We start from the raw sequence: 16,085 nt of genomic DNA, 5'->3' as shown, positions 1-16,085 counted from the left end.
CACAGGGCCCTTGTGGTCAAACGGGGTTAGATTAAAAGGAGTAAAAATGTTAAACTAGTTATTATCCCCTATGCATGATCAAATGGTTATAAATAAATATATATTCTAACTACTAATATATGTTTATTTATAACCCTTTGATCATACATAGGGGATAATAACTATTTTTAACATTTTTAATCTAACCCCGTTTCACTACAAGGGCCCTGTGATCAAAATAGGAATTTATACCTTATTGTCTACCTTATTGTTTATCTAATAAACCTACTGTATATATTATTTTAAGCAAAACTATTTGTATTTCCATAACCTCATTACCCTTGTGGTAAAGAAAAGAGTCAGGTCTTTATACCTTTTAAATTATGTAAACCTAGCCTGAATAATTCGATGGTAAAGGAGGCAACTTTATGTTCATTGGACGTCTAGATTTATATATTTTTTTTAAATCTTGTGGGACATCAGACTCTTACCAGTTACATTAACTTGAAGCTTAGCCACGTTTCTTGCTCGATTAAGATGTTCCTTCGCTCTATTGTAGTCATAGAAATAGAGACACACATATCCACATTCAAGATGAAGCTGTACAAGCAGGTCTTGAGCTCCTTTTTCCAATAACAGATCTTCAATCTTTGGAACTAAGCGAGAACAAAAATAGAATTATCTTAGAAAATCATTCTGAATACTGGACAGAAATTAGCAAAACTAAATATGGTATATGTTTTCCTTTAAAAGAGAAGCAGAACTCTGGACTTGCGAAGATAACTTCTTGAGAAACATCGCAATGCGGGATTTTAATGTCTGTTACTGATGGATGAAAAAATTACATTTGAAAAAAAATTATTATCAGTGGCAGAGAAGTTTTGTTGTCTATGCTATGAGCAAATTTGCAGCATTTTTTTGCAACAATTCAAAGCACAGTAAACAGCGTATATCAATGATAAATTCCACCAGCTGTATTTATTTTGACTGGAAATGTTTCTTTTAGTGTTCCTCTGCAGAATACCTCACAGACTGCATTTCCGTCCATGGGGTAAGTCCGCCCGGCTTTATTCGGTGGCGCCTCATACACACTGAATGCTTTCCCGGAATTTCTCGGGGCAGATATTACTCAGTGTGCACATACCTTTAGTGTGTACCCAGCCTGAGGGTATGTTCACACGGTAGGAAAATGTGCAGAATGTCTGCCTGGAAATGCAGACATTCTGCCCACTTAAAAGTTCCGGAGGGTGCTAGAAACAGTCAAAAATGCCCCATCTTGTTGACAACAATGCTATTCCGAGCTAAATCTGCAGAAATATATATCCTACAAAAAAGGTGGTAGACTGAAACAGCTATAAAGCAGACATATTCTTTATTGAAATCACAAAATATACAATAAAAACACATAAAAAGAACAGAACAAACATGGCAAAAAAGTACCCACAGGTAAATGGCTGGGCGGAGAAAGGAAAATTTTCCTCCCGGGATGTCAGATAACATAGTAACATTGTTCATAAGGTTGAAAAAAGACCAGAGTCCATCAAGTTCAACCTATAACCCTAATAAGTCCCTATTGAGTTGAGTTAAGATGTAAACAATGCGGTGCAAATCATCCGGGCACAAAAGGTAAGAACTATTGAAGGGTATATATTGCAATACAAAGATCTCAGCAATGAAAAAGTGCTGCAGTGCATGTAAACATAACAGTAAAGTACATTTGTCATACCTCAGGATCTATTGCACACATCCTTTTTTTGGCCCCAAATACATCTATATCCATAAGAGTATGGACAGATGAATGAATGTAATGGCTGGCAAAAAAATACCCCCCACTAGACATGGAAGGTCCCCCCAGAGCTGCACAGAATACCTGTGGGTCAAACAGAACGTTTCCCTAATGCGCGTTTCGCTTGATCACAGGGTCTAATGGGGTGACTGTACCTGATATATAGGGGTCTGTATCGCCCTCTCATGACTGCCTCCTGTGGACGAATCGAGCGCCCGTGCCGCGACTTCCGGCTCCAGGGGACGCGTCACAGGACTATGTCACCACGCGAATCCCATAGCGCTCCAGGAACACGCGATGACGCAGCCCCAGCAAGGACGCGTCGCCATGGGCACGCGATGCATCCACGGGTGGCGGTCATGACAGTGTCCACAGGTGGCGGTCATGGCGATTGTTATTTTGTAGGATTATAATAAATCTGCAGAAAGAAAAGGCATTTCTATTTTTTCTGAAGACACCGGAATTGAGATTTCTGCGGCAGAAACACGAAACTGCGGCAAAAATTCCACTGTGAACAGTGCAGCAGAATTCTATTGAAATCCTTGTAGCTGAATGTCTGTGCAGAATATACTGGCAGAATTCCGTACAGACATTCCGCTGTGTGAACATACCCACACAATGCTGGATGCACCAACCATTCCCTTTGCCTGATTATCTATGAGAACTATTCAGCTGTTCAGTCACAGCCACACAGTTCTCTGTCTCTACTGATCAGTATGATCAATGCAGGACAGGATGGATTAGCAGAGTGTGATAAGTATAGTGCACCTTTCCTGTCAAAGGTCAGGACATAGAAGGCCTCACTGGAGTCTAAGTAGGTGAGTAAATCATAATACACCATTACCTTAATACCACCAAGGAAGCTGGCATTAACCTGGCCAGGAAATTCCGATATTATTAGGACATTTTTTATTTTATTTTCTGTGGTCTAAACTGGAATGCATTTCTTGGCCTACTAATGGGAAATGTCTGCTCCCCAACTACTATCTTATCACACCGGTTCTGACTACATCCAAAACATTTGTTTTTAGATCCCTTATCTAGCGAGAAGCAATAAGGATGCACATTGTTGCTCAGGTCCATTTCACTAGATTTAATACTGTAACTTTTTTTAATAAAGATACTATACTATAACTGTGACCTACATATAACCTGCAATCCCTAATGTCTGATACAGCTGGCATTTCTTATTTATTATAGTGACCTAATGTGCAGTTACTGGAATTTATTTTTGCTCGAAGAACCGGCCAGGTGGACCCTTGAGAGCTGTTCCTTAAATAAGATGAGCTGGTAAACTAACACACAGCCGTGAATGATAAGTCCAGGCTTACTGGTGATTTCATGGTATTTTGCCTTTATGTGCAGATACTCGCAGTTCTTGCAGAATATATTTTAGAACTAAAGACTTGTAAAGTATAGCAGGCCTGATGTTCTCACACTGTTTTATAAAGCCTGGAGGTGTACTTCTAAATCTGTTAACCTCTTAAGAAAAAGAGAAATATGTATTTCTTGTTACCAGGGCAGCATATGGCAAGGTCAATAGTAATTCAGACATTCATAAGAAAGGATTTTAAAAGAAAAAAAGGAAAAAATTATATAATGTATATAGGGATTAGGCTTTGTACTGGATTGTATATTAAAGAAACCTCGGTATTACTACTATATGGAATGGGTAAAGCTGAAAACTTTACCGAGTCTAATGTACATTAAAGAATTGGGTTTTATCTTGCCCTCCTGCATGCTGAGACTATGAGTTCCAAAGCATAGGGAATAAGATGTCTGATTGCTGGCGGTCCTCCCGCTGGGACCACTGTGATCTCCTGCATGGTACCCCTACATTTATGTTCAGAGCTCCAGCTTAGGATGGCTATGGTCATGACATCACGCCCCCTCCATGCCCAGGCCCCATCGGCCAGACCCCCGTGATCAGACATCTTATCCCCAATCCTTTCCTCCCGCCTTCTAAGAGGCATCTCTTTTTTGTTTTTCCATCTTCAAACCCATATGAGGACTTGTTTGCACGACCAATTGTGCTTTGTAATGACACCTTTCATTTTACCATAAAATGTACGACACAGGCAAAAAAAAAAAAATGTTTTGTGTTGGAAAATAAAAAGAAAACAGAAATTATGCGAGGTTTTAATTTTACACTGTACATTTCACGGTAAAACTAACATGTTCTCTTTTTTTTGAACTGTAGTTTTTATTAAGAAGTTTTGCAGTTACAGTAATACAAAAGCAAAGTAAGTAAGAAACATCACGGCAGCCAGGCCCAACGCCTGTCGCGGGTATTAAGAACAGTACCAGGGCCGCGGCCCAGCAACAAGTAGCAGAACAGGGATCAGACCCTAACAAAAAGAACTGCCGAGGCACACAACGATACCTTAGGCGAACTAAAGTAAGCCTCCGGCACAAAGCCATGATGACTAACATGTTCTCTATATGGAAGTCAAAACGATTAAAAAGGATACCCACGTTTATATACACTTTTGTATCCCAAAAGGGGGCTATTTATTGCAATCTTTGGATTGCAAAGAATGAACAGTGCTATGCATATGCACCACACTGATCAGTGTTTTCAGCAATCTACAGAGAAGAGTGCAGCAGCAGGCTGGAGCAGTGCAACATTTTGATCCTACAATGCAGATCTTTTTCAAGCAGCAATGCTTGAAAAGGATTCACAATGTAGGATCGAAACGTTGCACTGTTTGGTTTGGATGTGTGAATAAACCCGCAGATTGAATTTATCTTAATGTGCTGCATTACTATTATTTTGTATGTCCCATACAAGATTTATAATTTTTTTTTGACAGAATTAATTTTGACAGAATTAGAGTTAGAATTCTGGCGCATTTTGCTTAGAAAATCTCCAGTATGCAGACAGTGGAAAACAATGAATAAAAAAGGACCAATGTCATCGGAGACGCTGTAACAGCCTCTCGGAGCATTCCACTTACAGAAAATAGGCTGCTGTAGTTGGCTCCTGCTTTGTGCTGGCGGTACCTGCCAAGCAGCTGGAAATTCCCAACCGGTTATTATTAGATAGCGACTTTAAATATGCCAGGTATAAAAGACCAGGTTCATTCTAGGTGACATATGTGAATGTTTTTGTGTCAGGAACACTTTAAAACCCATTAAATGAATAGCACCACATCTCAAGAAGGAGCGGAGAAAAGCCCTGTAACAAAATCCTCCTTCAGACAGCGATCGTGATTTCTGGATAAAAACCTTCATTTACCTTTTGCTTTCTGAGGAGTATTGAAGTTGGCACATCAATAAAAAAGTAGAAAATTAAAGATTACAATCTGTGGAAAAAGGATATTTTACATTAGGCAGCTCTGCTTGACAAGCCGCATGTCTCGCTTCTCATTGCTGAACAAAGAGGAGAAGGAACACGTTTTATATGAAATAAATGAATGCTTGCATGGTGCTAAACTCAAAGCATAGCAACTGAGCTCATGTGTGAAGGAAAGTGGAGATCTAGCATAAAATACACTAAGAGTGAGAGATCGCATGTTTCTGACATTTAGTTTAATTTGTGTTTTGCAAATCATTTCCAGTAGTTAAAGTGTACCTTCACTGTTTTATTTACTTTTCTTTTGAAAAATAACAAAAGTACAACAATGTGCACGTTTGTAATTTTTCTAAACGATTTAGAATTTAGCATCGAAATAGCTTTACAGTGTGCCTGTTCTACGGACTCCCCGACCCATATGACTCTGCACTAAAAGGAGTTTCCCGCTTTCCATCTTCATGAGACTTACTGTTATTGAAACACATTGCATTAGGTCTCACACTGGAGACAGGTGCTATGAAACAAGCGCAGAAAGCTTTGTCTGCTAATGCTCAATTATGGCATTGAAATTGCATGGAATGGTTGGATTTCTATTTTACATTATTATGTTGAATTTCTGCAACAAGCAAAATATGGCACAAGAGTGTACATGAGCTGTACAAATGCATGCAAAGTTTTGCATGGTTTTGCATGGTGGTAGAACAATTTTTTTCACATATAGTGTATTTGTTGTGTATAGGGTGTATCAGCACATTCCCAAATTATTATTATTATTATTTTTTTTTTACTCAGCGTAGAGGACATGCCAATGAATCAATCATATTTTAGGTATTGTATTCAATGCCACAAGTGAAATGCCTCATTTATAACCTATAACATCCAAGAAGGTCTTATGACCGCTTGCAATGGGTAAAACCGGCTCTTTGTCCTAATAGTCGGAAATCACGGTTGTAACATTTGTTTTCTTCATGCCTATGTTCTCCAACATAAGAAAAGTTTGCGCATCACTCACTATATCTCATTGTTTTAGAGTCTTGTTCATCCTGCTAACTCTTAAAGACAGATCTTGGCAACACATTACACCAATATTCATTCTCAGTATGCTTGGCTAGGCCCCATGCATGTGATAGACATTTTAGTTGGAAACATATGTTACTTATGGGATTTTAAACATGGATTTCCACTCTGAATGCTGTGGATTTTTCCCTGTGGTGCTGGACACGGATTAGCCCCCCCCCCCCCCCCCCCAATAACGTGGCAAATCCATGTCCTGGCAACTGACAAGGTTTCCATGCATAAACATCTCAAAGTGATGGTGCAGATCATCATCGAAGATAATGAGATGCAATTTTGGAGTAGAACTCTCATGGATTCTGTGCTAAAATCTCACTGATATCTGCCATGTGAATATTCCTTATAAGTTTGTCTAGTCTAGTGATTCCCAAACTCATTGCTCTAGGCGAAATCCTTTAAAAAAAAAATCCACTAACAGATCTGTACTCTGAGGGTCTTATTACATAAGGCTTTTATTGGCCGAACAGGCAGATATCACTGTGTAATAGGTCCGTCGACCAGCTGACATACAAGCAAAAATCATCGTTCATCGGCCGCACATCGACCTCTGTCAAGTGGATGTGCAGCCATAAGATGAAAGTAAAGGACCAAAAAAACAATCCAGTAATCATTCGCTCAGCCCTACCTGTCTGATAACCAAGATGTGTTATAGTCTTGTTAAAGGGGTATTCCAGTGAAAAACTTTTTTTTTTTCATATCAACTGGCTCCAGAAAGCTCAACAGATTTGTAAATTACTTCTACTAAAAAATCTCAATCCTACTTATCAGCTGCTGAAGTTGAGTTGTTCTTTTCTGTCTGACAACAGTGCTCTCTGCTGACTCAGGAACTGTCCTGAGTAGAAGCAAATCCCCATAGCAAACCTCTACTGCTCTGGACAGTTCCTGAGACAGACAGAGGTGTCAGCAGAGAGCACTGTGGTCAGACTGAAAAGAACAACTCAACTTCAGCAGCTGATAAAAGACTGGTAGGATTAAGATTTTTAAATATAAGTAATTTACAAATCTGTTCAACTTTCTGGAGCCAGTTGATAGGAAAAAAAATTTCACTGGAATACCCTTTTAACCCCTTAAAAACCTGACCAATTATTGTTTTTTTTAACTGTATTTTTTTCCTCCTTGCCTTTAATTAACCATAACCCTTTATTTTCCCACCCTCAGACCCATATGATGACTTGGGTTTTGCTGGACCACATCTTTTTTACTGAAGTTTGTTGTACTCTGTAACGAAACCCTTCAATCCCAATAAAACATGCTGCGAAAACGAAAATAAATTATATTTGTGAGGTAAAACTATTTAAAAAAAAAACACAATTTAAAAAAATTTGGAGGGTAGGTGGTTGTTTTTAAGCCATTTGCTACGTGGGAAAACTAACTAACTCAGTACGAAGCCAATGATACAAAATTCATGTAGCTTTTATTTTATTTTACTACCTTTAAAAAATTGCACTATTCTTAGGCCTATAACTTTTTAATTTTTCAGTCTGAGGCCTTTATGGTAACTTTTTTTTTTTTTTCGTTAGGCTGTTTTGTGATATAAGACTGAAAATCACCTATTTTAAACTTTGTTTGCATTTACATCATTGACTGTGTGGAATCCCAAATGTGAAAATTTGATAGTTCAGATAGTTCTGCTTACAGCGATACCAAATATGTTATTTTATTTCTTTGCACATTTTTTTTATAATAATTTTTTTCAATAATTTTTTTTATTGCAGGGGTCCCAGCGGTCGGACCCGCCACGATCAGATACTTATCCTCTATCTATTGAATAAGTGATGAATAGTCATAAACTGCAATACTCCTTTAAAACACTTTTTTTAGTCCCTCTAGAAGATCAAAGAAATGGTATATTATTACACTGATCTATTAGATTAGCAATTGATTGGCCACGGCAGCTACGGATGTTTAGTATAGACCTTGGGCTGCCATGACTATGGCTCAGCTCCAAGCGATCTGACCACTGCACCACTAATGACTTTCACCGGTAATGTAAAAATTTTGCTGTTAGTGTTAACATCGGGATTTAATGGGGTTGTCCAGGTTAAACCCCCCCAAAGGACGAGGGGGCACTCCCTCCGTCTGGAGAAGAAAAAGTTTAGTCTCAAGGGGCGACACGCCTTCTTTACCATGAGAACTGTGAACTTATGGAACAGTCTACCTCAGGAACTGGTCACAGCAGGAACAATTAACAGCTTTAAAACAGGATTAGATACATTCCTGGAACAAAATAAGATTAATGCTTATGAAGAAATATAAAATCTCATCCCTTCCTCAATATCGCGCCGCACCCCTACCCCTTAATTCCCTGGTTGAACTTGATGGACATATGTCTTTTTTCGACCGTACTAACTATGTAACTATGTAACTACTGTGCCCAGCCCGCCTATTAAAAATAAAATAACACTTCCTCTTAGCCTCCGATATTAGGTGGCTCTGTCTGCAGCTGGTGAAACTGTTTTCCCTGGAGCTGCAAAACGTATCATCTACTGCTTGGAAAACAGACAGTGCCCCATCCCAATCATTGGACAAAGTGAGACACCACTGTGACCAGTGATTGACCTAGGCATCAAGTCTACACCTCTGGCCGGCTCCAGGAAGCAGACTGTCAGAGAACAGCCATAGACAGAGCGTCCTGAGACTGAAGGCTAGGCAGGAGCGGAGGAAGGTGAGTTCAAGTTTATTGTTCTAATAGGCCACCAGGGCACATTAGATAAAAATTCCAGCAGACAACTTTAAACAGTTAAAATAGCCTACAATGGAGATTGCACCGAGCGGAATGCAGCCAAGATACACTGGGTATAGAGGTGGCCCGACACCCAAGCCCTCTCTATACACTTTTTAATGACATAAAGTGCATCGCACCTGGCATTGAGTTACCATCAGCTGGTACTGGGGTGGGTAAAGCACTCTATATTGTAGCCAAGACTTTTTGACTGTCTCTGTGTCAAGCATGGATATGATAGCTAGCTAACTAGTTAGATATGTTTTAAAAGAGAACCGCACTCCCAATGATTAACGCGGGTGCAAGCTGGTCAAGCCTGGGTCAATGGCTCCCACAGATAACCAGTCCAACAAAAGCAGCAGCACACCGGTCTATATGAATGTGAGTCAGGCTTTATTCATCAGATGCAGCTAAGTTTGACAAGCCGATTGACAAAGACCGTGTGAGGCGGTCGAAATGTTGCTGCATATGAATAAAGCCTGACACATATTCATTTAGACCGGTGTGCTGCTGCTTTTGTTGGACTGGTTAACTAGCTAGATAGCTTTTAGCCTTTGGTCTAGGCTACAGCGCAGATTATTATATTTCATAAAGAAAAAGAAGACACTTCGAGGTAATGTGCATAACCATATTTTTTTTAAAGACTTAGTTTGCCCCTAGACATGCCAGATAAGATTGAATAATAAGACATTAATGCAGATGAAATCAAGGAGGAAAAAAGTTAAATAAAATAAAAATAATGTTTTGTACTTGCTGACAAAACATGGAGTGGCAGTCACCTTAATTACTTTCTACTGAGGCAGACTGACCAGGTTCCTTGGGATATAAACTTACAATAACATAGTAAGACAAGGATATGGAAGCCTAGCGCCATTATAATGATGTCACCACCACACGAGGCCAACAAGAAATCCGATTCACCACAAATCTCTCAAGTGAGTTCCGGCAACAGCCGTGTGGAACAGAGATCTTCAAGCCTACAGATGCCTGAGAGAAGGATAGGATCAAGGGGATTTGTTCTAATCATTGCCTTAATTAAATAGGGACCGGATTTTCGAGGATCTTACTTCAAACATTACTAATATGCCAACATTGACATGTGTTGTGTTGACACACCATGGGGGAGATTTATCATAACCTGTGCAGAGGAAAACTTGCCCAGTTGCCCATAGCAACCAATCAGTTTGCTTCTTTCATTTTTATGAAGGCCTGTGAAAAATAAAAGAAGCGATCTGATTGGTTGCTATGGGCAACTGAGCAAGTTTTCCTCTGCACAGGTTTTGATAAATCTCCCCCCATAAGAGCAGACAATGTGTAACTTTCATTGCAGCTCTGGCTTTCCTTTTTACAGATCAATAGGTAATTTTCCAGTTCTAAAAAAAACTGATGGCCTATCCTCAAAAAAGGCAATTAATATTTGATTCCTGGGGTCCAGCTAAAGCGCCCCAGACTATAACAGGGTGTGCTGTGTAAATAACAAAGTGTCATGTGACTTCTGTCTGCCCCACGGACTCTGATAGATCTCTCCATATACCCTAACAGGCAGAGATTTTTCAATCAAGGCTGGTGTAAAGGGGGAAAAGCAACAAGGCCCACCCCATAAAGCAAACCTGTTTTAACACTGTAGAAACAATGTAAAAAGATCAGTCCTCAGTGTCTCACTCACAATAGTGAGTGTGTAATGGATATTTAGTAAATTCATTCTTGAAATGCCAGTTACTAATTAAATATGTGTTATTTATCACACAATAGCCAAAAGTACATATAATAAAAGTATCTCTAGAAGTCTGCCTCCGCAGGGCCCTTGCGGTGTGTAGGCTGGCTTCAGAGAATAATTCAAATTAAAAGTAACAATTAAAAATATATAGTATAGCGGTTCACCGCTATCACATTAATTAGAATGTGACTGAATAGACTTAACGTCACTACTGGATTTCGACTCATTTAAGCCTGGCAATGAGTCGAAATCCAGTCACTGCGGTGCTCGCTCCCGCCTGTCAATCAAACAGACGTGAGCGAGCACGCTGATAACTGGGGCTGCACGCATTGGCCAGCTCCACTGGCCTCGCGCGTGGCCCCGCCCGCCCCCGTTACCCTGTCCGGAGGCAGCTCATTGATCCTCCAGTAAGTCTTCACCACTGGAGGAAAGGGGTGGGGGAAGCGGGGTTCGGGGGAGCGCCGCCGCTCAGCACTAGAGGCATGGGGGTGGGGTTGGTTGGGAAGCGGGGTTCGGGAGAGCGCCGCCGCTGCTGCTCCCAAAGTAGCACTGCTGCGCTGGTTAAACAAAGTTATTGTTTTCACCACAGGGTGCCTCCAGCTGTTTCACCACTACAACTCCCAGAATGCCCTGACAGCCTTAATGAGGCCTGAAGAAGGACGTTCCTACGTCCGAAACAGTCGGCGTAGCCTCTGAGTGCCTTACCGTCTCCGTCTATGTCATGGTGATCCCGGACCTCGGGCCTGCAGCTGTTTACCCGCGGTATTGTTTGATACTTTATCTAGTGTGTGCACCCCGCAGGTGCTGCGTTGTTACTTATTGGGTCCGGAGGCTGCCAGTGTATACCAGTGGTATCGTATATCTGCATGTTTAGCTGCACGGTGTGCTCTCTCCCTTTCTAGTGGCTTTAATTTACAAATCTGTTTAACTTTCCGGAGCCAGTTGATATATAAAAAAAAGTTTTTGCCTGGAATACCCCTTTAAATTGTTCAATAAATAAAAACACAAAAAAAATATATATATACGATGTTAAATATATTTTTTTATTTTTATATGAAAGCGTTGTTGTCAAATGCCATTAAGCAGCATTCATGAAATTTTACGTAGTGCTGGGCGGTTTACAGGTATGAACCGGATACCGTTTTTATTTTCTCCCACGGTATGGATTTTTGCCTATACCGCCATACCGGTCGGGCCCCTCCCCCACCCTCCGGATGAATTGTAGAGCCCAGCGCGGCACCCTCACTTGTCCCGGTGTGCTTCTCTTGCCTGATTCCGAGAGCGGAATAGGGCCACAGAAGCTAATCCATTTACTGTGTCACCCGCCCCACCCCCCCCCCCCCCCCGCTGCGCCCGCGAGCACGAAAAATCCCCACTGCTAGCGGGATCCATGTGCCCACTAGCGGTGTCACAAGAATGCCTCCCACGAGCGCGATCGCTACCATCACCGCTAGCGGGGTCCCTGCGCCCACTAGCGGTGTCAAATGTGCCCCCCGCGAGCGCTACCATCACCGTTAGCGGGGTCCCTGTGCCCACTAGCGGTGTCATATGTGCCCCCCGCGAGCGCGATCACTACCATCACTGCTAGCGGGGTCCCTGTGCCCACTAGCGGTGTCAAATGTGCCCCCCGCGAGCGCTACCATCACCGCTAGCGGGGTCCCTGTGCCCACTAGCGGTGTCACAAGAATGGCGAACGCGGCTCTGTTCCCCGTCCCTGTCAGCTCTCAGGGTACGGGAACAGATTTAAAAGCCTTGCGCGCAACACTACGCAAGTAGCGTAGGGCTAACGTAGGCAGTGCTAGGAGCCAAGCATTAGCCCTACGCTAGCTGCGCGCAAGGCTTTTAAATCTGTTCCCGTACCCTGAGAGCTGACAGGGACGGGGAACAGAGCCGCGCTTTGCATTTTTGTGACACCGCTAGTGGGGTCAGGGACCCCGCTAGCGGTGATGGTAGCACTCGCGGGGGGCACATTTGACACTGCTAGTGGGCACAGGGACCCCACTCGCGAGGTGGGGGGGTGGCGGGTGTGGGGGAGACAGGCGGTAATACCGTGATACCGCGATAATTAAAATAAAAACCGTAATATTAATTTTAGGCCATACCGCCCAGCACTAATTTTACGTATGAAGTATTTATACCAACAAAATTTTTTGACACAGACTGCACAATGCAATGTGAATAGAACAAACCACAATAAAGTGCAGATGTAATGACTGCATTCTCTCACAAAATCATCCCAGAATATGCAGTGGTGAATGTAGGGCAGGTACTTTTCCTTATCACGTCTGTCAGATCTCAACTCCAAAGACTTCTGATCCACTGCACCTTGCATCACTGCCAGGCTATATATCATTTCTAATCTTAAAGGAAACGTCTCTAATGGTTTGCGAATGACATAAAGCTCTGGAGATAGGCAGACGTTTACAATTCACAGCTGTGGATCATTTGCTGCTCTCTGACAATGTATTTCAGGGTCTCAGCATATTCTGCATACAAATCCAAACGCTGGATGTTTTTTTACCACACATTTACAGAGTAGAAGTAGTAAAAATATAATCTCTTTTTTTTTTTTTTTAAACACCTAAAGGGGTACTCCGGTGAAATGTATTTATTTATTTTTTTAAATCAACTGTGTAGAGGTAGAGTGGTGAAGTTGCCCATGGCAACCACTCAGATTGGTTCTTTTAAAAATGAAGAAAAAAAAAGTGATCTGATTGGTTGCTATGGACAACTAGTCAACATTTCGTCTGCACAGGTTTTGATAAATCTCCCCCATAGTGAGTACTTAATGCCATTTTTTTTTTTTTTTTTTTTGCTTTGAAATGTTTTTTACAAATACAAAAGCTATTGTGGGACATCGTTTTCATAATAGCTTCTAAAATGAAGGAAATGCACCCCCAAATAGCCCCACTCTATGCCTACATAGGATTTTAGCAGTGAGAATGATACCACATCCCACAAGTGACCCCATATTGGAAACTAAACCACCTAAAGTATTCACTAGGCTAGCAGTGAATAAATTGAGTCCTTACGGTCTATTTGGAATTATTACAGTCTGTGCGCCATTTGTGGGACATTTTTTTTGTACACAGCATCTGAAATGGAAAAATGCACCCAAAACTTTATTACACTGTTTATTCCAGTGTTAGGTAATACCCCTGCTTAGGCCATATTTTGGTGCTTGGCAACATTGTCAAACCCAGAAGCAAAGCAGCACCCTTTGGCATTTAGGACATCATTACATGAATTATAGGCCTCATTCCATGCCAGCAAAGAATTGGAGAAGGCAAGTACCATAACGCACTAAAGTATCCACTAGGGCAGTAGGAAGTATGGTGAATCCTTACTGTGTGACTGGAAATATTAGTGTCATTGTTAAAGTGACCCCATGTCGACCACAAAATATATGTATAGGGTGCATTCATATCAAGTTTTTGTCATACAGTTCCCGTATAAGGTTTCAATTTGAAAACCGTATGGAATCGTATGAAAAAAAAAACATATGCATTGACTTTGCATTGCAAACCGTATGGCAAACACAGCATACAGGTGTGTCCATTTTGAGCCTTTTACGTTTTTGTCCGTTTTTTTTCCAGTACCCAAAACCGTAATCTACCATGGTTTTTGTCCAGGTGAAAAATCATATTGCAACCATATATGGTTGTTTTAACATGAGAGTCAAGGAGAACCGTATGTACACTGCTCAAAAAAAAAATAAAGGGAACACTTAAACACCCCAATGTAACTCCAAGTCAATCACACTTCTGTGAAATCATACTGTCCACTCAGGAAGCAACACTGATTGACAATCAATGTCACATGCTGTTGTGCAAATGGAACAGACAACAAGTGGAAATTATAGGCAATTAGCAAAACACTCCCAATAAAGGAGTGATTCTGCAGGTGGTGACCACAGACCACTTCTCAGTTCCTATGCTTCCAAGCTGATGTATTGGTCACTTTTGAATGCTGGCTGTGCTTTCACTCTATTGGTAGCATGAGACGGAGTCTACAACCCACACAAGTGACTCAGGTAGTATAGCTCATCCAGGATGGCACATCAATGCGACCTGTGGCAAGAAGGTTTGCTGTGTCTGTCAGTGTAGTGTCCAGAGCATGGAGGCGCTACCAGGAGACAGGTCAGTACATCAGGAGAGGTGGAGGAGGCTGTAGGAGGACTACCACCCAGCAGCAGGGCCACTACCTCTGCCTTTGGGCAAGGAGGAGCAGGAGGAGTACTGCCAGAGCCCTCCCGCAGGCCACAAATGTGCATGTGTCCACTCAAATGGTCAGAAACAGACCCCATGAGAGTGGTATGACGGCTTGATGGCCACAGGACGGGGTTGTGCTTACAGCCAAACACCGTGCAGGACGTTTGGTATTTGCCAGAGAACACCAAGATTGGCAAATTCACCATAGGCTTGTACTCTTCACAGATGAAAGCAGGTTCACACTGAGCACATGTGACAGATGTGACAGAGTATGGAGACGATGTGTAGAAAGTTCTGCTGCCTCCAACATCCTCCAGCATGACAGGTTTAGAGGTGGGTCAGTAATGGTGTGGGGTGGCATTTCTTTGGGGGGGACCGCACAGCCCTCCATGTGCATGCTAGAGGAAGCCTGACTGCCATTAGGTACCGAGATGAGATCCTCATACCCCTTGTAAGACCATATGCTGGTGCGGTTGGCCCTGGGTTCCTCCTCATGCAAGACAATGCTAGACCTCATGTGGCTGGAGTGTGCCAGCAGCTCCTGCAAGAGGAAGGCATTGATGCTATGGACTGGCCCGACCGTTCCCCAGACCTGAATCCGATTGAGCACATCAGGGACATCATGTCTCACTCCATCCACTAACGCCACGTTGCACCACAGACTGTCCAGGAGTTGGCAGATGCTTTAGTCCAGGTCTAGAAGGACATCCCTCAGGAGACCATCTGCCATCTCACCAGGAGCATGCCCAGGCATTGTAGGGAGGTCATACAGGCACGTGGAGGCCACACAAGGACATTACATCAAAGTTGGATCAGCCTGTAGTGTGGTTTTCCACTTTGATTTTGAGTGTGACTCCATATCCAGACCTCCATGGGTTGATATATTTGATTTCCATTGATAATTTTTGTGCGATTTTGTTGTCAGCACATTCAACTATGTAAAGACGAAAGTATTTCGTAGGAATACTTCATTTATTCAGATCTAGGATGTGCTATCTTAGTGTTCCCATTATTTTTTTGAGCAGTGTACATACGGTTCTGTCTGGTTTGTATAAAACAGTTTTTGAGTTTGCACATGCGCAGTGCCCACCAAAGTGGATTCAATGGAACATGTGAAACTTTATTTAAAATAAAAAGACAAAATTATAACCGTATACTTATTTTTTTATATCAAACCGTACGCAATTGTATATTTGTTTTCAAACCACATATGGCTTAAAACCGTATACGGTTTAATTTTGGAACACATGGTTGCATATGGTTTGATACGGTTTGACGACATATGTTTTTGCAAAAAAAGA

The 16,085-nt window shown here is 41.8% G+C and overlaps 1 protein-coding gene across 1 annotated transcript in view; it reads right to left on the bottom strand.

The window, feature by feature from the left end:
• TTC27 (tetratricopeptide repeat domain 27) overlaps positions 1–16,085 on the bottom strand; it is a 367,717-nt gene that overhangs the window by 222,851 nt on the left and 128,781 nt on the right. Inside the window, exon 7 of the mRNA XM_056567404.1 lies at positions 471–635. Coding sequence (XP_056423379.1) covers positions 471–635 — 165 coding nt within the window. The remainder of the gene's footprint in view (positions 1–470; positions 636–16,085) is intronic.

This window comes from Hyla sarda, chromosome 3, assembly GCF_029499605.1.
Source record: "Hyla sarda isolate aHylSar1 chromosome 3, aHylSar1.hap1, whole genome shotgun sequence".
In the NCBI taxonomy this organism is placed as follows: Eukaryota; Metazoa; Chordata; class Amphibia; order Anura; family Hylidae; genus Hyla; species Hyla sarda.
The sequence above is the reverse complement of the archived record's forward strand: the minus strand, read 5'-3'. Positions and strand labels throughout refer to the sequence as shown.